Source organism: Protopterus annectens, chromosome 3.part1, assembly GCF_019279795.1.
Source record: "Protopterus annectens isolate FY-2018-M chromosome 3.part1, PAN1.0, whole genome shotgun sequence".
In the NCBI taxonomy this organism is placed as follows: domain Eukaryota; kingdom Metazoa; phylum Chordata; order Ceratodontiformes; family Protopteridae; genus Protopterus; species Protopterus annectens.
The window spans coordinates 1328898068-1328920427 of NC_056732.1; the positions used below are offsets into that span (position 1 = coordinate 1328898068).

Consider the following 22360-nt stretch of genomic DNA (forward strand, 5'->3'; position numbering starts at 1 on the left):
AGTTGTTTTTTTCCCTAGCTATTGGTTTAGAAAACCAACGACTTAAACTGTTGGCTAAAGACACTATGGATGGATCTTCCCAGCCTGAAGGTCATCCTTCTGCAAAGAAAAAGACCAAGAAAGCTCAGTTGGATTCTTCGCTGTATATTCTCCACTGGACTTCTGTCTTGAGGCTAGTAAAAGTCTGGAGGATCGTCCGGTTTCTTTATCAGATTCCTCTGCCATGACCACTTTAGAGGCTGGCATGGATCCGACTTCATGCACATCCATGGAGGCCTTACAGAAACCTACATTGGATGTACAGGGGGATCCATGGCTGATAATTTCTGAAGGAATAGTGGTGTTCCTCAGATATTATTAAGGGAAGAGATTCTGACTAGAATAATTGAATGTCATCAAGGGTCAGAGCCTGCTAAGATAGTTAAGGCTTACATCCCTCTCAAAAAGAAGCAGAAAACTAGACACATTTCTCCTGCTCCTAAAGATCCTCAAAGTGAATGGCAAAACCTCACTCAAGGCCTGTTTAATGCCCTTATGGCTCTAAAGCCTTCACAGGAGGTTTCTGTTCCTGCTCCTCCTTGGTCTTCTGGCCCTCTTAAAAGGCCTAGGGAGCAGGATTCCTCACAGGATGATGCAGATTCTGATGAAGAATCTCTGACTTATTCTTCTCAGATTCCTTCTCCATGAGACTCTGCTTCTTCAGAACCATTGTCTATCAGTCCTGACTCTCCTTTTGAGAAGATTTCTTTTGGTGATACTATTTCCAGAATGATGGAGTTTTTCAAATAGGACTGTGCCCATGTGTATGATGTTCAGAAGAGGTATGATGAGCTCTTGCAAATAGTCTCCTAGGCCCTCTGCTGTTCCTTCTGTTCTTGCTGCCTTGCTGGATACATTTTCCACTGCTTCTCAGGCTCCTGATTCCCAGTGCCCGGCTCCCAAAAACCTGATAGTTTTTTGAAGTGCCTGATGATGGCAAGTTTCTTTATAAGAGCCCCTCTGCTGGCCCATCTGTGGTATCAGTTTCCTCTGATAAACCTTCCAAATTGTTGCCTTCTACAAAACTGCTTCCCTCTGACAAGGACAACAGAACCATGGAGCTGCTAAGTAAGAAAGTGTTTATTCCTGCTACCCTGGCCTTTAGAGTGGTGAACTATCAAACACACATGACCAGATGTGTTTTGGATCTTCTCTCTGAGGCTGTTCAGGCTATTTCAAATTTTCCTGATTCTGAGGGGAAGGTCTCTGTTCTTTCCTTGCTAGGGACGTCTTCCCATATTGCTCACCATTCCATTAAATGCAGCTGATGCTTCGTCTAGGGCTGCTGCTTTTGGATATGTTTTGGGGAGGTATTCCTGTCTCAGACTTCAACATTTGCATGATGATATCAAGGTTAAACTGATGAATGCTCCTCTGGATAATAAGCATTTGTTTGGTACAGTTGCTGCAGAGTCTCTGCAAAAAAAGGGTAATGCCTTACAGGATTTAAAGCATATTTTTGTTTCACCTGTTCCCAAATTTCAAAGGAATTATCCCAACAAGCCTGCCTTTGTTCATAGACAGTCTTGCCCTCCCCCAAAGGTAAAAATGGTGGTAGAAGGGCTCCTCCTCCTAAGGATACCCAAACTGTCTACTCAGAATCCTCCTTTTCCTGACAGACCAGGTGTTGTTTGTCTATCCTTGCCCTGCTCTTCTCGGCCACATTGCTCTTTCTCTGAGTCTTTCCCTGTCCCTTCCTGTTTGGTTAAAGGTCACCCAAGACTCCTAGGTTCTTTCAATAATTCACCAAGGTTATTACATGGTTTGGAAATCCCCCCCCCCCCACTTTTGGGCATTTCTCAGCCTCCTCAGGAGCAACTGCCCTTTTTTCCAGAGGTGCTTCAGGGCCTGTTGGATCAAGGAACAATTCGAGATGTTCCAGCTCCTCAGAGAGGGAAGAGGTTTTACTCCAGAAATATTCTTGGTTCCCAAGAAAGAGGGCACCTGGAGACCTATTGTGGATCTTTCTCAGCTAAACACCATTTTGAAGTTTCTTTCCTTTCAGATGCTATCCTTTCAAACCTTGTTTCCTCTTCTGTTTTCTCAGGCTTTTCTAGTTTCCTTGGATCTCAAGAATGCTTATCTACACATTCTCATTCATCCCCTTTTCAGAATGTTTTTATATTGCTTCCTGGCATTTTCAGTTCTCTGCTTTGCCCTTTGCCCTGTTTACTGCCCCCAGGGTTTTTTTGCTTTCTGCAGGTCGAAAGGGATACAGGTCTTTCCTTACTTGGATGACCTGCTCATTCAGGAGTCTTCTCCAGAGATTTTTTTTTTTTTACTTCAGCATCTACACTTTGCTATTTTTCTCCTGCAAAGCCTGGGGTTTACTGTAAATTTCCAAAAATCATTCTTGACTCCTTCTCAGAATCCTGTATTTCTCAGGTGCAGACTCTAGACTGTTCCAATGCTCGCATCCCTGCCTCCTCCCAAAGCTTTAGCACTGATTGCTTTCTTTCCATCCCTTATTCCTCTGGCTTCAGTGACAGCCAAGGAATTTCTGAGGGCTCTGAGTTACATTAATTTCGCCATTCCTATGCTTCCTCTGACCAAGCTCCATATGAGAAAGCTCCCCTGGTTTCTAAAATTAGTGTGGCTTCAACATTCTCATTGTTTAGATTTTCTAGTCCATTTTCTTCCATGCCTCAGGCTGGAATTTCAATGTGGATTCATCAGTTGTCCCCTCAATCCAGGGCTTCCTTTTCAACCTCCAGTCCCCTCTCAGGAACTCTTCGTAGATACCTCGAATGTGGGATGGGGGACCTCCTGTGATCCTCTGAAAGTGCAGGGCATTTGATCTTTTCAACAAAGTAAAGACCACATTAGTATCAAAGAGATGAGAGCTCTTTTTTCGGCTCTTCATTTTCTGTTCCTTCCAGGGCCCCTCAAAATTCTTACAGACGTACCACAGTGATGTGGTATATCAACAAGCAAGGGAGGCAAGGTCTTATCTCCTGTGCAGATTAACTCTTCAGGTTTGGGATCTAGCTACCCAGTGTCAGGTGACCCTTCAAGCAGTTTACATTCCTTTGGATCAGAAAATAGTGTCAGATTCTCTGAGCAGGTCCATAACATAAACCCATGAGTGGATGCTTCACATGATGTGTTTTCAGCACATTGTCCACCAGTGGAGTACTCCTCAAGTAGAGCTGTTTGCCTTTCCTCTGAACAGGCAACTTCCTCTCTTTTGCACCAGAACCCCACGTTCTCTGGCCTGAAAGGTGGACTCCCTCTCTTTTTCTTGAAAGAGACGTTACTGTATGCCTTCCTTCCCTTTTCTCTCATTCCAAAGGGCCTGTCAAGATAAAGCAGGATGCTCCCAAAATCTTGTTGGTGACTTCCTTTTGGCCCAGACAGCATTGGTTCCCTCTTCTTCTGCATTTACCCAAGGACAGTCACCACAAGTTACCTCACAGGATGGACGTACTCACACAAGACAAGAGGTCTCTCATCCATTCCTACCTGTTCACTATTCAACTGACAATATAAGTGATAAGGTTTTAACCCTCTTCAGACAGCTTTTTTCTGAGGATGTGCTTTAGGTCCTGCAGGAGGCCTGGAAACCCACTACTAGAAAATCTTATTTGTCCAAGTGGAAGAGATTTTCTATTTGGTGTCTTTTTTGTAACTTGATTCTCTTAACATGTATGTTCCTTTGGTTCTCTCTTATTTGTGTAAATTGCTCAGTGCTGGGCCACCTGTCAGCAATTTATTTATTTATTTATTTTTATTTTACATTTGTTGACTGGGATAGTCCGACTGGATACCCCCTCCATTTTCAGCCAAGGCCCGGGGAGAAAACCTCCATACATACATACAGAAAAGCTGTTACATTTAACAAGTTAAAACACAGTTACAAATACAATACATAGGGTAAATGTTATTCATTCTGTCATATATAAATCTGATTTGTTATAGAGTAACAATTACGATGCAATGTAGGGGTGGCCAAAAGACATGTTTATATTGCCAGAGTTAGCCAGGATTAGGCTTGTCTGCCTTTGACTCCCCCTTTGGCCTCTAGATTTGAGGCCAAACAGTTTCTTAAAGGTGTCCTTCACATTAGGCCTCCTGGGAAAGCCTGTCCCTCCTTCCTGGGATCTTAATTTTGTTTTAGAAAAATTGATTCATGCTCCTTTTGAGCCTGTTGATTTCAGCTTCCTTACAGCATTGTTCTTGTAGTTTTTCTTAAGGACAGGGTGTTCCTTTGTACTAATCCTTCTTTTATGCCCAAGGCGGTTAATAAGTTGTCCCTTAATCAGTCTATTCATCTACCCACTTTTTTCCGTTCTCCGCAATCTGCTATTGAGAAGGTTTTGCACACCTTGGATTTGCATGTAAAACTAAAGCTTTTCATAAATCAGAGCAGCTTTTTATTTGTTGGATCTTTAGGTTTGGCTGTTTCCAAGCAAACTGTTTCTTCTTGGACATCTAAAGCCATTTCGTTTTGCTATTCTTTTCATGGGAAGATCCTCCCTTCTTCTGTTAAGGCTTATTATCGTAGGGCTGTGGCTTCTTCTTGTGCTTTTTTTCAAGGGTTTGGATATTTACTGTAGTTTTGAGGCAGATGTCTGGATTTCTGTGCATACCTTTACCAAGCACTGTAAGTTGAATGTGATTTCTAGGGCCAGAGCTGGTTTTGCCAGGGCCATTCTCCATGACTTCCTAGAAGGCTCTGCTGGCCCTTCCTCCCCCCAGTCTTCTTCCCAAACTGTTGTACTCTCCCTATTGTAACGAATAATGCAACAGTGTTATGGAAGGACATAGCACAGTTGTGTAAAATCTTACCATAACAGTAGATGTCCTTCTCTTCACTGTTGTAGTATTCACTCCCTCCCTCCCTTCTTCCCCCTGTCCTTGGATGTGCCTGTCACCTGACAATATCCTGAGGCTGTCATTCCTACTCGGGCTTTTCATTTCTGAGGATGGTATGTCCGGGCATCACCTTTATGCCCTTCGCCATGTGCAGGGGAGCGTACATGTGACATAGTGTACCCATCACAACCTAAGGCTTTGGTATACCGTCTGGATGTTGAGCTACCCTAGGCAGGGGATCACTATTGTAAAGATTACTGCAACAGTGAAGAGAAAAACATCTACTGCTGTGGTAAGATTTTACACAACTGTACTTTCTTTACAATAATTGAGGATACTTTTATGGAGTAGAGGAGGTTCACTACAGCTCCATCCTCATATGGTTCTGTGGCAGGTAGAGGGCTTTCTACATGTTTTTCTTTTCTTCTCCCTGTAGGCCTTCCAACTATTTTTTGCCAGTGTCCTCTTTTTTTCCTGGCATAGAGGATGACAACTTAGACCCTACAGCCATTACTGTTGACTGCCACAAGTCCCTCAGCGACCCTTGTTGTTCTGGTATTGTAGCCCTTAGCAATGATAACTATACTAACCACTGTATTGTTTGTTGATGTTGATGCCAACACTGTATCATCCAGCTTTGATGGACTTCTTGAGCTTGATTTTGGGGTTTGAGCCAGGAAGGAACAAAAGTGACTTAATAGCAGCTTTGTGTGTAGCTCAGGTTCAGAAGAATGGACACAGAGATAGCCTTGCAGGGACTAAAGGAGTGCCGAATGTAACTAAAGGAATAGCCAGTGTGCCCCTGAATGCTCTTAAAATTCAGCTTGCGTTAGATAGATAAAACGTGCAGTTAGAGGGGAAATACCTTGAAGCAGCTGAAAGAATAAAACAGCTAGAAGCAGTGGAATAAGAATGGAAGAAACATCATGAATGAGAAATGAGCAACAGCAGCAGTCCTGGTTCATTGCTATTAGGTTGGTTAATGGAATTTCAAAACCGAACCTAATTTTTTTGTCTTTTAAAACACGCGGTTCCTTTCGAGTACAAGGTAATGCAACAGTTGATAGGAAGCAGTAAGTCTTAAATACAGTAAATGGTTCCATTCTACCAAGAAGGGCAATTATACATTTGACAAATCTAATGAAATAGTCAACTTTCTAACATTTCTGCATCAAGGAAAAGTTTAATCTCATTCAACACTCCTAGGCTATTACAAGTTGTTTAAAACAAAAAATATCAGTACAACCACTGTGGATAAACCGCTTTAAAACACCAAACGATAAATATCCAATAACAAATGCAAAGAGGACACATGGCAGATAAGAATAAGCAAAATTTAATAACGGTTAGTGCTTTCACATCGAACGGATGCTTCTTCAGACCAGACCATCATAATAAGTGACCCTCCCTTAAATACAATCACTCGTTCCAATTATACAATTAATTAATAAAACAATGTGACTAGTGACTAGCAACCTTAAAGAAATCTCAGTTTAAATACATAAATATTCAAATATAAAATACATATAAAAACACTTTCCTAAACAAAAGTAGAATGCATATCAATGTACAAAACGAGCTTTCAAGTAAGGTTTAATTGGGGCTCTATCATTCAAGCCTGGTGAACGATCGGCTTATAACTGTAATATCCATCTAAGCTCACTTTGTTCAGTTACATTCTTAATGTCACCTAATCTCAGGCTTTGATGTATACACTCCATTACTCTAAAAGTAAATGTATGCCGATCATTACTTCAAGCTACGTGTTTAGCCAAAGCACTCCTTTCTACATCATTCTTTCTTATGCCTGTCAAGTGCTCTTTTATACGTTCCCTCAATCCTACATAGAATGAAGAACACTCCGAAAATACAGCCAAGTAAACTAAATTTCTCATTGTACAGGAAGCTTTCACTCTAAATTAAACTTTTTAGCAGTAATTGGGTGAATAAAGCTATTATCTATGGCTAATGTTGTTCTTGTTCTTCTTTCAGCTTTTCCCGGTTAGTGGTCGCCACAGCAGAACTCCGGTCTGCTAATGATTGGCAGTAGATTTTTTACGGGTGCTGAGGTGCCAGCTCGACGCCCAACCTTCAACGAAGGCATGCCCATTCTACGCATGTCTTTCGAAGCCACTCGACCGCAGGGCGGACATGCAGACTCCACACACAAGGCGATCCCGTCAAGAATCGAATGGGTGAACCTCTTGCTGTGGGGCAACAACGCTACCGCTGCACCACCGCGGCTTCTATTATCTATGGCTAATACATGGCATATATTGCAGTTGCCACAAGGTTGCAACTCATGTCCTTCTACTTTTTTATAATTACTCATGCCAGAATAATATAGCAGCCTCTTTAAATTTTTCTTATTCTTGTAACTGAAAGATGGACGTGCTCCAACTACTTGTTTAATCTCATCATCTGATTATAATATAAACCAATTTTTATTTATAACTTCCCTAATCTTACTTATATTTCTTGAGTATTGTAATTGAATGAGAACTGAGTTAACACCGTAACTCCTATTCATATTCTCAGGTAATGCTTCACCATTCGATACATATAAGGTTTCGCTCTAATCTTTCTTAAATGTTTAACAACTTTTCATCTTCTCACTACTTCATTATTACTATACTTCCGTTGCAATAATTCATTCTGAAAAAAATCTATATCTTGATTGAAATTTTCATCATTGTAATCTAAATGTGAAATATGCATACCTTGACCCTTAATAATATTTTTATAAACATAAGCCGGATGCATACTATCTCGAGACAATAAATTATTCTTACGACACTCTTTCTTATACAGTACAGTCAAAAAAGACCCATCAATATGCTTAATTATCTTAATATCTAAAAACTCAATCTCCAGCGTAGAGATAACATGCGTGAATTTTACAAAATCTGTAGAGTTATTCATAAACAAAATAAATTGCTGTAATTTCAACAAACTGCCTGTCCAAATCAGAAATAAATTGTGCACAAACCTGTTATAAAAATATATGTATTCAACATATTAATTGTTGTTCAAAATAACTGTTTCTTCCCGCTGGGCTAAAACTGCATTGGTGTAGCTATTGGCACAAGGTGTGCCCATAGCTACGCCAAGCTGTTGTAAATGATACTGACCATTAAACAAGAAGACATTGTTTTCCAAGAATTGCTCAATAAGCATACAAAGAAAGTCAATCTTGGAAATATCATATTCACTATTACTACACATATACGCCCTAACTGCTGATATACCATATAAATGTGGAATAACAGTAAATAAAGAATTAATGTCTAATGTGACTAAATAACAGTTAACTAGCACATCCGCATGATTGAATACAGAGGTCTGTAAATCACATACAAGAACGAATATTCAGCAGGTTTTTTTTGTCATCCCCCCCACCTGCCGATTTGGAAGATGGGAACGACCAGGCAGACGGTCGGTGAGTCAGGGCAGGAAGAGGAGGCTGCCTTCACTGGAGCGAGGCTCCAGTCAGGACATCAAGCAGATGTGGGAGCCGCGGAAGACCTAAGTACTTTAATATTCAATTTATCTTGTAAAACATTGACGGATTGTCAAAAATTATTATTGCAAAGAGGTTTTAACTTTGATTCCTACTTCTAAAGCAAATTATGTGGATACACTCCTTGATATAAAGGTATTTGCCCGTAATGTAATGTTGAAAACTATTGTTAAGATTGAAACTTTGTCGGATACCGTGTTTAAAAAACCAAGTAGTTTTGTACCAGAGCTTGAATGCAGCTCTTGAGACGTTTTGTAATGTATATGAACTTGAGTTAATTGATCTTTTTAATAGAATTCCAAGCAAAACCACAACTAGTAACAGGCAGAAAGGCAAGGCTCAGCAGTTGTAAAATCCACAGGTTTTATTAAAAGTTAGCACTTTCACAGTGTTCACCACAGCTTCATCAGACTTGAAGTGGTGGTGAACACTGTGAAAGCGCTAACTTTTAATAAAATTGTGGATTTTACAACCACTGAGCCTTGCCTTTCTGCCTTGTTACTAGCTGTGGTTTTGCTTGGAATTCTGTCTGGGTCTGCTGCTGGAATACACTCACTGCCTTTGGGTTTTCTTGCTGATCTTTTTAATAATATAGATGAGTCTAAAATGCAACAGTTTCATAATCTTAATATTACAAGTTGTTTGTAATGTCAAGATTGAGATCTTCCTTCACAGCCTTGGTGGTAAGGAGTATATTGTCATGAGGAAACTCACCCAGGAGGATTAGAAAGAATAAGAAGTTCAAAGGTACAGGATATCAAATGGGATGAAGTAACAGCCAGGAGATTGAAACAAAGTTAAGAAAAGCCTCTAACTGGAAAACCTCAGACCCAGATGCAGTGCCTAACTTCTGGTTAAAAGTATTAACATCTTTGCACGAAGATTTAGCCATGAGTAAAACTATTTATTTGTGCACCCTGAACAGACACCAGTCTGGTTAACAGGAAAAAACAATGCTCCTACTTAAGAGTGAACCTGAAAGTTATCCTAAAATTTATAGGCCAATAACTTGCCTTCTGATGACATATAAACTATAAACCGGAATTGATGCTGACAGAGTTTATAGTAATTTAGAAGAAAACTCAATTATGGCAATAGAACAAAAGGGTAATAAAAGAAAGTCGTATTGAGCAAAGGATCATTTCTTGCTGAAAAAAAGTCATTGTGAAAAACTGTAAAAAGGGGGAAGAATCTAAGTATGGCATGGATTGACTACAAAAAAGCATTTGACAGTATGCCACATTCACAGATAAGAGTACTTAAAAATGTATAAGATACACCCTAAACTGATCGATTTACATTACAGTTACCATGAAATAATGACAGACCACTTTGCAGTTAAGCCACGATAAAGGACAAATTATTTTTCCAGGGATAAAAATTCAAAGGGGGATATTCCAGGGTGACTCCCTATCACCACTGTTATTCTGTCTTGCCCTTAACCCATTAAGCTGTCTACTTAACAGATTAAGCCATGGCTATAATTTGGCTGCTAGAAAACAACAAAGTGTAAAGCCTTCTCATCGTCTCATTTATGATGATTTAAAATTGTATAGCTCATCAGGTGAGGAACTGAAAGCACAACTGCAAGTTGTCAGAACTTTTTCAGTTGATGTAAGAATGCCATTTGGTCTTGATAAATGTGCAAAAGCAACCTTTAAAGCAGGAAAACTGCAGCGCAAAGAAAACATCAGTTTGAGACAAGAATGTGATATAAAAGAACTTGAGCAAGAGGGAGTGTATAAATATTTGGAAGGATCAACAATAAAACATGAACAAATGCGAATAAAACTTTAGAAGACTTAAATTAATTTTGAAAACAACGTTGACTTATAGGAACAAAATTCAAGCTTTAAACCAATTTGCTCTCCCTGTTCCTACTTAATTGACTGGCCCCAAAATGTGTTTGATAGATTAGACAGGAAAACAAGAAAGATGCTTCATGCTCATTAAATGATTTATAAAAATCATTGCATACCAAGATTATATATTCCCCGTTCGAAAGGAGGTATGGGTCTCCCTGAAACTGGTTACATGTATAGATCTGCATTTGTGGGACTGCACACATATCTGCTGACATCACAAGACCCAAACGTAGTAAAACATGAGAATAAATCTAAGATGACTTCCCTGCTTAGTCTAGCAGAAGCTTATTGGCATCAAGTGGGAGTGGAAATCAAACCAAAAGTAGATAAAAATCAAACCGCAACTGAATGTGCCAAAAAACAAAACAAAGAATATAAGGTGAAAGATCAGGTGAGCAGGCAAGAAATGTGGAAAATGCATAAATATATTTGCAAGTATAGAAAATTCCTGGAAGAACCTCATGTTGATCAGGATGGAATGCAGGAATGGTTAAGAGTTGAAAGGTTAATATCGACAGCCCAAGATAGTGGGATATACGTACATGTTGGTTTACAAAGTAAATGTGGGAAAAACAGACAAATGCTGGTTTTGTAAAGTGGTATTGTAAACAGTCATACACCTTGTTGCTAGTTGTGACATACTGTTGGAAGAAGGACTGTATACTGAAATGCATAATAATGTTGCAAGACTGTTGCACTGGGGATTGTGCAAACATGGTATTGAAGTGGCTGAAAAACACTGGAAACCTGAGTCACAAAGCTCAAAAGATAGATGTGAGAAAATCAGATGAAGTGGTCCATGAAAAGGAGACAAAAGTAGCATTGATCATTGAAATCGCCACACACAGTGACTACAGTGTCTTGTGTACAGAGAGACATCAAGTCATAAAATGTCAGGATTTGCAGGCAGAAACGAGAGCAATGTGGAAGAAAGATACCCAATCAGTTCCAATAGTAGTAGGAGCAATGGGTCTCATAAAAAGAATCTACAGTCATATTTACCAATACGTGTAACTCTGTACAAATTGCAGAAGGAGTCATTACTGGGCACATTGCGGGTGCTGCGAAGAGGACTTCTGGTTGACATCAAAGACTGAAACAATACTAATTTCATGAACTTTAATCATACTTAGGAATGGGATCCATTCCTGTCATAGTATTAGAAACCCAAAAGATTAGAGAAATTAAAGAGGATTAGCTTGTGATTCTGTGCTGCTTTTGCCAACGATGCACTTTTTCATACCAGATATCAAAAATGATGTACTTAATAGATCTGGATGAGCAGATCCATCCACTGTAACATATAATTCCTCCTTCCCCTAATCTCTCTTTGCTCAGCCTAGAGGCTAAAGCATACTCCTGTCACTTTGCACAGTATTTGGATATAGAGAGAAAAGCTACTGTAGTGCTTTAAGGGACATTAGGAGTGATCTGAATAGCCTGGAAAAGTGAAGTGCTTTTGCCTGCAGTCATTAGTCCTGTGTTAACCAAAGATGGATCTGCTCACTGAGACCTATATTTATAGTAAGATAATTTAAATATCTGGGTTTTATTTATCCTTTGGTATGAATGTTATTTCTACCCTTCACACAGTATCAGAATTAATTAGTAGGACTTGGAGGTAAGATGAAATGCAGTACCTTACCCAGATATTAGATAATAAAGCAAAGTTATAATTGGTATGGTAATCAAGAAAAGTTTTCTTTATTTGCAGATGATATTATTTTGTACCTGATAATTACAGAAAAGGGCATGTCAGTGTTGTGGAATATTTTGAGACAGTTTCAAGTCTTTTGGGTTATAAAACTAATGCAGATAAAATAAAGGCTGTAGCCATAAATTATGTACCTACACTCATTAGTTCAGCAATACCTACATTTATGGGGACTTGATAAGATGTAGTATTTAGGAGTATGGATTTAAAAGGCTTATATTATGGCAGCTATGGATATGTGGGAATAGACTAAAAGGATAATACAAAAATTGAGAAAGTAGAAACTGTTATTTATTGATATGGATAGTAAGATACAAGCAGTGGAAATGTTTTTAGTTCCTTTAGTTTTACATATGGGTCAGGCATATTTTATCAATCAGTGGAGAAGTTGTGGACAATAAGAGTTGAAGGAATTTATCTGGGAGGTGAAGAGGGCAAGAGTTAAATGTTGATCATTGCAATAGAACAAGGTGGTTTAGGGTGACCTGATTTGACATGATGTTTTAGAGCTACACAGTTAAGATTCCTGTACATAACAAAAGCAGAAGTGTTTAATTCAAAATGGAAAGGGATGATGAAACGGGGAAGTTCAAGAATTAAAAAGAGATGGAGAGAGTGGGAGTTTGGGTGCAGATCGAGAGAGTGGGAGTTTGGGTGCAGATCGAGAGAGTGGGAGTTTGGGTGCAGATCGAGAGAGTGGGAGTTTGGGTGCAGATCGAGAGAGTGGGAGTTTGGGTGCAGATCCTTAAGAAGAAGAAGAACAATCATGCAGAATTCTGTATTCATAAAGTAGCAGAAAGTCTTCAAAGAACTAAGCCAATCTGAGAATAGAGATGTTTACCAATAGAGTTTTCTGCAAGTAGGGGTACAAAAAGGCAGGAGGGGCAGGAATTTACTAGAGAAAACTGGCAAAGGAACCAAGGCACTGGTACAGAATAACAACTAGAGAAGGGAAGGCAGTAAAGTGGGATGAGGCCAAGACTGGACTGTATGGTACAGACTACTTTCCCCACCAGGGACTGATATCAGAGTATAGGCTGAGAGAAACAGATAGGGGAATCTTAATTGAAAGACCTGCCCTGGTGGAGTTTGTAGTCGAATCTAGAACAAAAGCTGCTGTTAAAACAGGGATAATTAGCAGGGCATGTAAAACATTGCATGATAGCTGTAAAAGTCAATCAGTGGAAGTTAATAAAGATTGGGAAGAAAGACTGGAAAACAATTTACAAGAGAACAAGCATGTAGCAAAGTCCATAAGGTTTAGGATCTTTACTTGGAAATATTTAAGTATTTACATAGGTAATTTTATACCCCAAGCAGACTTCAAATAATTTTTCTTCTGGTAGATACCAAATGTTGGTTTGATGAGGAAGAAAGAAGTAACTGGTAACATATGTTTTGGGAGTGTAATGAGTTGGCAGATTTAAAAAATTCCGTACAGGGTACTCTGTGAGAAATATTGGGGTGAGCAAATGGCAGTAACTAAGGAAATTATTTTCTTTTTTTTTTTTTGAGCTGGATTGCCTAGGCATAGTAGGGGCTAATTAAATTTAATTTTGTTAGCTGCCAAAAAGCAGTTACTGCAAAACGGAAATCAAAGTCCAAAACAACTGTATTTGAAGTATTAAATATTATAAAATTTATTTATTTTATTTATTTATTTTACATTTGTTAACCGGGATGGTCCAACTGGATACAGGTCTATTTTCAGCGGAAGCCCGGGGAGAAAAGCTCCACAGTAAGTAAAATTTTACACAATATGTTAAAATAGAGTATACAGAGAATTTTCAAACAATATGTTAAAATAGAGTATACAGCAGAAGACATAAGACCTATATATACAGGAAAAAATAGTTACACTTGTTTAATGACAGAATAAGTATACAAATTCAGTCAGCATTAGGAGAAGACCTAGACTGTAATATGTATTACAGTAGGAGTATCAGGAAGTGAGGTATATAAGTGGAATAATTTGGAGGACTTGTGTAATACATGGGCATAGCCACTTATTCTTTAAGTGTGTTCTGAGTGAGTTTTTAAAGTGAGAAGAGGTAGGGGCAGAAATCGGAGCAGGAGGAAGATTATTCTAAGTTCTAACTATGGAGTGGGAGAACAGTGCTTTTCCTGCAGTATTGTTAGCTCCAGAGATACAGAGGAGGGGTTTGTCAGAAGATCGGAGAGGGTGATTTGAATTACAGTGGGTGAGAAGTTGGCCTAGTGCAGGGCTTTTTTCTGGATGTGTTACCACATTGTAGGCAATGACAGGTTAGTAGCTGGGGAAGTTCCAGCCATTGCAGTTCCCTTAGAGCCTGGCAATGATGGGTTCTAAAGGTGGAGTTGTTTGCAAACATGGCTATTTTATTATAACATGATTCGAGTCTGGCAAGATCAAGTTTTGCAAGCTGGGTAAGAATTGGAGCAGCATACATTAGGGTAGACAGGAGGTGAGTTTGGGCTAGGGTAATCCGTGCTTGTTTCGAGAGGGATTTCCTGTGCCTATATAGTGTTCCCATTTTTTTATGGACTTTTTTTGATGATTTGTGAAATGTGGACTTCAAAGTGTAGATTTTTATCAATTTCAATGCCTCGGAGTTTGGTATGGTCAGAGGGAGAGATAATAGTGCCATTTGTGGAGGAAATAGTGAAGGATAGAGGAGTGGAAATGGTTTTGTTGGGGGTGAAAAGTAGTAGTTTGGTTTTATTAGGGTTTAGGATAAGTTGGATCTGAGTGATCCAACTTTCCACAGAGATAAAGGATTCCTGGGTGAGTTGTTGTAGGGTGGAATGTAATGGAGCTGAACAGATAAGAGTTGAATGGTCAACGTATTGTATAAATGAAGCATGCTGTGTGGTGGTATGGAGATTATTGGTAAATATGGAGAAAAGAAGTGGGCCTAATATGGAGCCTTGTGGTATACCTATGGTAGTTGGGAATAAGAGGGATAGTCCATTTTGCCATTGGAAAGATTGTTGCCTATTTGACAGATAGCTTTTAAACCAGGCTGTAGCGGAAGGGGCAAAGGATAGGGATGTCAGGGTGTCTAGTAGTAAAGCCAGGCTATAGCAGAAGGGGCAAAGGAAAGGTATGTCAGGGGGTCTAGTAGTAAGGAATGTGAAACCATGTCATATTCTTTGGAGAGGTCTAGAAATATTGCAGATACAAAGTTATTATTTCTATGTTGGTTGAGCAGATTGGTAAAAGAGAGCAGAGCGGTGGTTGTGCTATGGTGGTGTCGGAAGCCATGTTGTGTGGGGGAGAGGAGATGGCGTGAGTTTTTAGGAATTGTGTTACCTGAGAATTTATACATTTCTAGTATTCTAGATAAGGGGAGTAGAATGGCAATGGGGAAATTTGAGTATTCGTAAGAGTTTGCATCTTTATGTAGTGGAATAATGTATGATACCTTCCATAGCTGTGGGACATATGCTTCTTGTGTGGAGCAATTGATAAGAATAGAAATAGGGTAGGATAAGGATTCAGCAGCTATTTTTAGGAAGTTGGCTGGTAGATTGCAAGTGGCAAGGGTGGTAGGTTTCAGTTTTAGCAGGTATTTTTTAATTGTTGAGGTGGGAATGGGTGAGACTGTAAAGGATGGGATGTTGTCAGGGCATTTGGTTGGGTTATATGTAGGGCTGTTTTTGGATAGGGAGGATATTGTTAAGATGGATTCTATGAAGTGGTGATTGAATTTGGAGGCAATGTCCTTGTTGTCATTCGTGGAGATAGGAGTGGGAGTGGTAGTGGTAGTTTTGCTTGGTTTTAGGAGAGAGTTAATGGCATGCCAAAACTTTTGGGATCTTTTGAATGTTTGTTTTGGATATTGAGGAACTAATTTTGTCTCTTCGCCTGATTTCTAAGTTGTAGGTAAAAGAACTGGAAGTGTGGCCTTTAGAAAAGGGAAGAAGCAAATTGCATAGAAATAAATGGAAATTGTGTGAATAGTACATGTAGAATAATGTGTAAGAGGAGTGAGGTTTAAGGGAAGGCATGAAATCAGCAATTTATATAATGCCAGACTGATGATCATTACAAAGAAAAAAAAAGGCATGCAATGTATAATATATGTAAATGAAAAAATGTTAACATGGTTTGTTTTATTTTCTGGTAATGTATGTTTACCTGTGTATTAAGTAATAATTAAACACAAGTGGTTAAAACAAAATAAAGCTGGGTATCTTTCCAAGCACTGTGCATCGCACAGACAGTATTTTAGTAGTTGTAATACTGTTGTCCATGTATTGAATGGTATTGGACTGTTTTTTTTTTTTTTAAATCGGTCAACCAGACAGAAATGTTGTATTTTGAACAAGAAAAAAAAAATCAAGACCAAGCTTAGCAAAATTATCCATTCAGAAATTGAAAGGTGGTTAATTGACTGGCTTTATATTATTTGATTAACAGATAAACGTCATTAATGATTTTTAGTTGCATAAAAAGTATAGTGGGTTGAAACCCAAAATGGTTAATAAAAAGTGTTGTTGAGACTAAAATAAATACTAAATTGCCTTTCTTTTTAATGTACCAATACTGATTCACCTTATTAAAAATATACAGATATTAGTGAAAGAATTTAACATATACCAAAAAGTTACCCTTAAACCATTCGCTAATAAAGAAGTAACTTTGAACTGAGGGATGCTTTCACCCTTAAAGCTTTAGAAAATCATGCTTTCAATGTGATGGATGTAATTAATAATAACTTGGAATCAACCTGAGAGATACTACATATCTTAAAGTGGTTAAATTATTTTGTATGATTACTTTAGATGTAGATATGATAAAGAAGACCGATATTCCTAGAATTTATATTTCTTCATATGACAAAATAATTAGACCATGATAGCCATAGAATTCATACCTTATTTTAACATAAAACATTTAATAAATCTGAGCTTTCTACTAGACACGCTGCTAGGTATTAGTCAAACATCTGTTGGTGTCACTTTTGAGAATATTGTTCTAAATATACTCCTTTCCATATAGTAATTAGGTGCTTACATTACTAAAGTCCTTTAAATATGTTTAGAAGCATATACGTTTAGGAGAGAAACATGTTCAATTTCATGGTCAATTCAAATTCAATAAGCACTGGATTTTGGAAACGAAGTAAAGGCTTGTGAATGTCTCTTAAACACTGTCATAATAATTTAGAATATTTATTTATATACCTACATCATTCTTATTCAAATTACGCTGTTATTTTTGGTTGTGCAAAGTCATCCTGAATTTTTTCATGTTTTTGTTTAAATACAATGAAACTTTTCAAACATTAAATTACAAGAAAAAGCACACTTCTTGTTCCTTACCTGCTTTACATCAGATTCTTCTGACTGTTTTGCACTAATTGCAGTATCAAAAGCTTGATATGGCTCACATTTCTGTGAAGGATGTTGACTGCTGCAGACTGGTGGGCATGCCAATATCTAGTTGGAGTCATCAGCCATGAAAATATTACCTTTTTTATTTGAGCTCTATTAAATTTGATTGCTTCAAATTAGTTATGTGTAGTGATAATTTACTATGAGTGAGTCAAAATAAGTTCATAGGTTCCCAGCTAAATACTAGGCAATTAGTCTACAGACTATTACAAGCTTAGTCAACAGCCAGAGGTTAGCATCAAACCCTGTACCTTGTATATTCTATGTAAAGACCTTAATCCTTATGCCACATCTCCTCCAAAACAAGTCATAGTAAAGCAGCATATATGTGATTGCTATGCTAATGATCCCAGAGGGACTTTTTTAAGCCTAGCCATGTTTTCCAAAGTGAGAATCAAACCACATACCTTGGGTCTGTGAATTAAACCACATAACTATTATGCCAACCCCCAAAAGAGTAACTGTGCAAGTTCTAATATTTGTCATTAGAAGGTCAGTGGTACTGTGCAACATTTTTTTCTCCTCCATGCAAGATGCTTTTTTACAGGAAAGCATGAGGACTATTACATACCTTACCCCATTCATTGGATTACACAGCAGTGCATTTTTTGATATAGTTAACAAAAGAAAATAAGTGAGAAAGAACACAGCAGACTGATATTTGATCTTCAGCTTTCAGAATTATTGGTCACAGTGGTACTGAATGATTTTTGAGTCTCCTTAAATTCATGCATCTCTAGGTTGGTACTTTGGAAATTATAATTTCAAGGTAAAACAAACTGTACTTGACAAGATGCAACACATTTAAGAATGTGATTTAATTAAAAGTAGCATTTAAGGATATAATGATCTTGCAGTGAAATTTGTTTTATAAGTTATATTGAATGAAGTTGAAATAAATACCAATGTTGCGACTGAGATATAGGTTGTTGAGTGTTTTTAAAATGTTTCCAGTATTAGATGCCTGCATTGTTGCCAAGGAAGAATGTCAGCTTATATTGTTTTGATATATCAGACTTGATTCTTTCTTCTTCTTGGAGACCATTTGTTTGCTATTCTTGATTAATGCCTCCCTGACTGTCTTCCTCCATTTGAATTGTTATAACACCTTGCTGTTAAAGCATCCATTAATACAGCAAGTGGGATTCACACCAGGGTAACATGCTTTCAGTGGGATACCTCATTACTGTGGAGGAAGCCTTAAGCTTTAAACTGTATATCATGCCTCATACATTCTGAAATGCATAATCCAGTGTATCCCACTTTCTGGGGTGGTCTAGTTTGGAAACCATCAAAAGCCGGCTTTCTCACTTGCTTTAATATGATTTTTTTTTTTTTTTACCATTTTATGCTGTAATAATTATACAAAGCAAATTCAGATGTAAGTTATTGTCATGCAATCAATTGATTTCTTTCCTAATTACATACTTGGGTAACATTTGTTTAATGTCTATACATACTTTATATATTACTGAAAGTCATGTTCATCTGCCAACATTTATAATGGGGTATATTCCAATCAGAAGTTTGACACCAAATGCTACCATTCTTCCCATAATCCAGCAGCTGGAAGACACTGCTAGGCATCTGGTATTGGACTTGTATTTTTAGCAACCTGTCATGTATGTTTTTTGACTTTCTTGTTTGGTAATCAATTTGTTTTTCAGATTTCCACCAGTGGCAGTTAGCATTGGATTTGCTGTTAACCAAGAGGTATTAAATGTATTCTCTACATTAATGGGAATTAAAGGGGTGCTGTTTAAACATTGTTGTTTGTGGACCTAAAATAATACTGCTTTGCAAAGGCCAGTACTAGAGCAGCTGGAAAGCTACTCCATGTCCTAGTCTCCAGGGTTCATATTACACACATACATGTATAGTTCTTGCTGTGTTGAAGTAGATGTCTTTTGAATGTTCCCCCTAGATATGTCCAGTTGTCTATGGAAGAGAGACCATTTTATTTGTTTTGCCATCATCCCTAGTATTTCTAAGGATGTGAATAAACACAGAATTAATTGTATTAGTTCCATAGAAATATTTGAGTATGTATTCATATGGCATATTTGGGCCCCAGCACATTACCATTTGGGTTGACATTATGAGTGAAATGGTGGCTTGGCAAACCTGGAGTAATGTGGACAAGTGCTGCCCCCAACCTCAGTAGGCTGTGCTCCAGAAGAATGACTTTGTATCATGCCACAGGTTAATAGGATCACATGTAAATCAGTAAATGGCTGCGATGGTCCAGATTTCATTGGTGAACCTGGGCGAAAATGTAAATTACAGAAGTATAAAAATCTATACAGGGGAATAGTTGAGTAATATGAACCTGCATTTAAATTTAAAATTGTTTATTATCTCAGTAAAACATTAAGTGCATTCCTCTTGGTCCTCAAATCGTCCATAATTCTTTTGGAGTTTTGCATGCATATTTTAAAATTCTAAGATGAAATAAATATTTATTGACTGCATCAACTGTGTCATCGTACACTAGTTGATAATATGTTTATCGTCCTTGTAGCCGTACATGGTAATAGTAAGGAAAAGGGAGATAACATTTGTGATGGAATGTGTACAAATGAGTAAACTAATGATTGCGTTGGGTCACATTTACAAAATGCCATTCTTAACATCAGCTTAATGTGTCTAAGATTCTGCTTTTTATTATGCACACAAATGATTAAGGTGTGGCCTTTTGTTCTAATTTGACATGCTTTTCCTCCCGACTTACTTTTCTTTAAAATCCAGAAACCTCATTGGTTGGTTTGTGATCGAGTTTATTTACTTAAGTTTGACATCTTTTTTACGATGCTATTGCAGTTAGGGGCACTTTATCCAAACATGGCTCTCATTATGCTGTTTTGTTTTGCAGTAGGAAAGCACATCTATCCCCCGAATCTGCTAGCTCTCATGTGCCACTCACACAGCTTAGATTTCAGTTTTGATACTTGTTGTGGAAAAGTTCTCCCATTTAGTGCATAAAGTACCAAAGTCTTCTGAATGTTCATATGGTTGCCAGATTTTAGGGGAGCACTCACACCAGCACCATGTCTGTTTTATGAAAGAAGAGCATGACTTGAAGCAGTGCAGTAAATTCCAGTGATTTAACATGGCCACCCACTTAGCTTCTGGTCTGTTTTGTTCTCAGAAGAGTGGCATTTGTTAAAAATGCCCATCACAGGAATTGGTGGAAAGGTCCCTTGTGTAACACTAGGGTTTTGATGGAACATCATCACACAGTTAAAGAAAAGCAGACCAGACACTGACCATCACCCTTATAAAGGTAAGCCCATTCTTGGGACTGTCATGAGGTTCCAGAGTGTCATGTTCTTACACGTTACTTTTAAGGACCCAGTTTCCTCCTGGCATCAGCTTTGGTGACTAGCAATGAGGCCAGGCGGGGTGAACCCCTGGCTACTACCTAGGAAGGGCCTTCATCCTAGAGTGTAAACACTGCCCATTCCCAAAGCACTAGGCTGGTTTACTTCTGTAACCATCAGAATTTTACAGAGTGGCTCATTTTAGCTGGTTGCAGTTTGGTGGAATTATTTAAAACTGAAAATTCTTCTTCCTAGTCCTCCCCCAGCTCCATTAGGACTTTGTGATCAACACTGAGGAGGGTGTATGGTGTCCTCCCTTGACCGGGTTTACAGCTTATGGCCTAGACTTTAAGCAGCTTGAGGTTTGGTGGGGCCTGTCCATGTGGATGTGGGAGTGCATTCTTAGGGAACATATGACACCAGTGCCTGAGCCTAGTGCAGGTCTCTCAAGGCCCTATGTCACCCTTGCCGGTCAGGAAGATTTCTGAGTGCTGATGTGCTGTCACCTAACACTCTGCACCTGTTCATTGTATGGTTGTTCATTCAGACATCAGTGTGTCAGCACACCTGGTATGGAGCTGGGTGGGTAAGGATTTTCATCTCCCTCTTCTTTATTTGAGGAGTAGAGGGCCTGAAGTCTGAAGTACATTGTCTCCGAGACAAATAAAGATAATGAAACTGACCCTCTCTACAGCATCCCACTTGAATCTCCTTTTCTTTGGAGAAACTTTTGCGACAAATGCAGTCTCCATAGAGTAGCCAGTGTTCCTGGCAGTTATATGTTTGTAGGAGATGCATTCTTCCATCCGACTAGTATACTGTGCCAAACAGAAGTTTACAGTTTGAGCAGTGAGATATCCTGTGCCTCCTCAGTTCAGTATAGAGGTAGTCGTGATGTACTTCAGAGCATTTTCATGATTTGTGTCTGTATTTTGTGGCCAAGTTGCATGCATCAGCTATTTCTGCCCACCTCTATCTTTTTTGCTCCTCTCATTATTAGTGGCCTGGCCCCTGGCGTCACGCTACCCTGGGCTTCCTCCAGTGTTGCCACTGCTGGTCTTGGGGGGTCTTGGCTGCCTGTCATTTTTTTGTATTACTTGCCCTACCCACTTTCCCACTCCCCACCCCTCACACTTGGTCATGCCCAGGGGCAACTCTCCTCTTCGGACCACATTTCGCCTCAGGGAGCATCACCAATGAGTACCTTCCCCCACTCCCATCCCTCCTTTCCACTCTGTCAGTCACTCAAGCAGCTAAACTAACCCGAGTTGGCTGGGCCAAGTGTAGTTAGACCTTTATCCCTCTATTTTTTGCCCATCTTGAAGCTGTGGAGGGCAAGACTATGGCTCAACAGTAACTGGTTAAACAGTTCCATAAAGAAGTTCTATATTTCTGAAAAGATTTTTCATTTTCCCTACTTTGAAGAGCCTCCGTTATACTTGGAACTTAAACACTGAATTAAGGCTTGCATAACCTTTGTTTGAACTAACAGGTTTGGCAGTTTTGAAAATAGTCTCCTGGGAAATATCATTCTTGGTGGTCATAACCTGTACTTGCCTCTGGCTGCAGCATCTCTAAGTTTTGGGCTTTATATATCTAAAGAACTATATATGTTCATTAGATCACTCTTGCAGTATTCTTAACATCTCAGAATTTTCCTACAAAGATCCTGTCCATCTGGCCAGCCCTCCAAAGCTCAGGATCCTTT

The 22360-nt window shown here is 38.8% G+C and overlaps 1 protein-coding gene across 1 annotated transcript in view; it reads left to right on the forward strand.

The window, feature by feature from the left end:
• The window catches only part of IMPA2 (inositol monophosphatase 2), a 691308-nt gene that overhangs the window by 214279 nt on the left and 454669 nt on the right, over window positions 1-22360 (forward strand). Inside the window, exon 4 of the mRNA XM_044067365.1 lies at window positions 19000-19045. Coding sequence (XP_043923300.1) covers window positions 19000-19045 — 46 coding nt within the window. The remainder of the gene's footprint in view (window positions 1-18999; window positions 19046-22360) is intronic.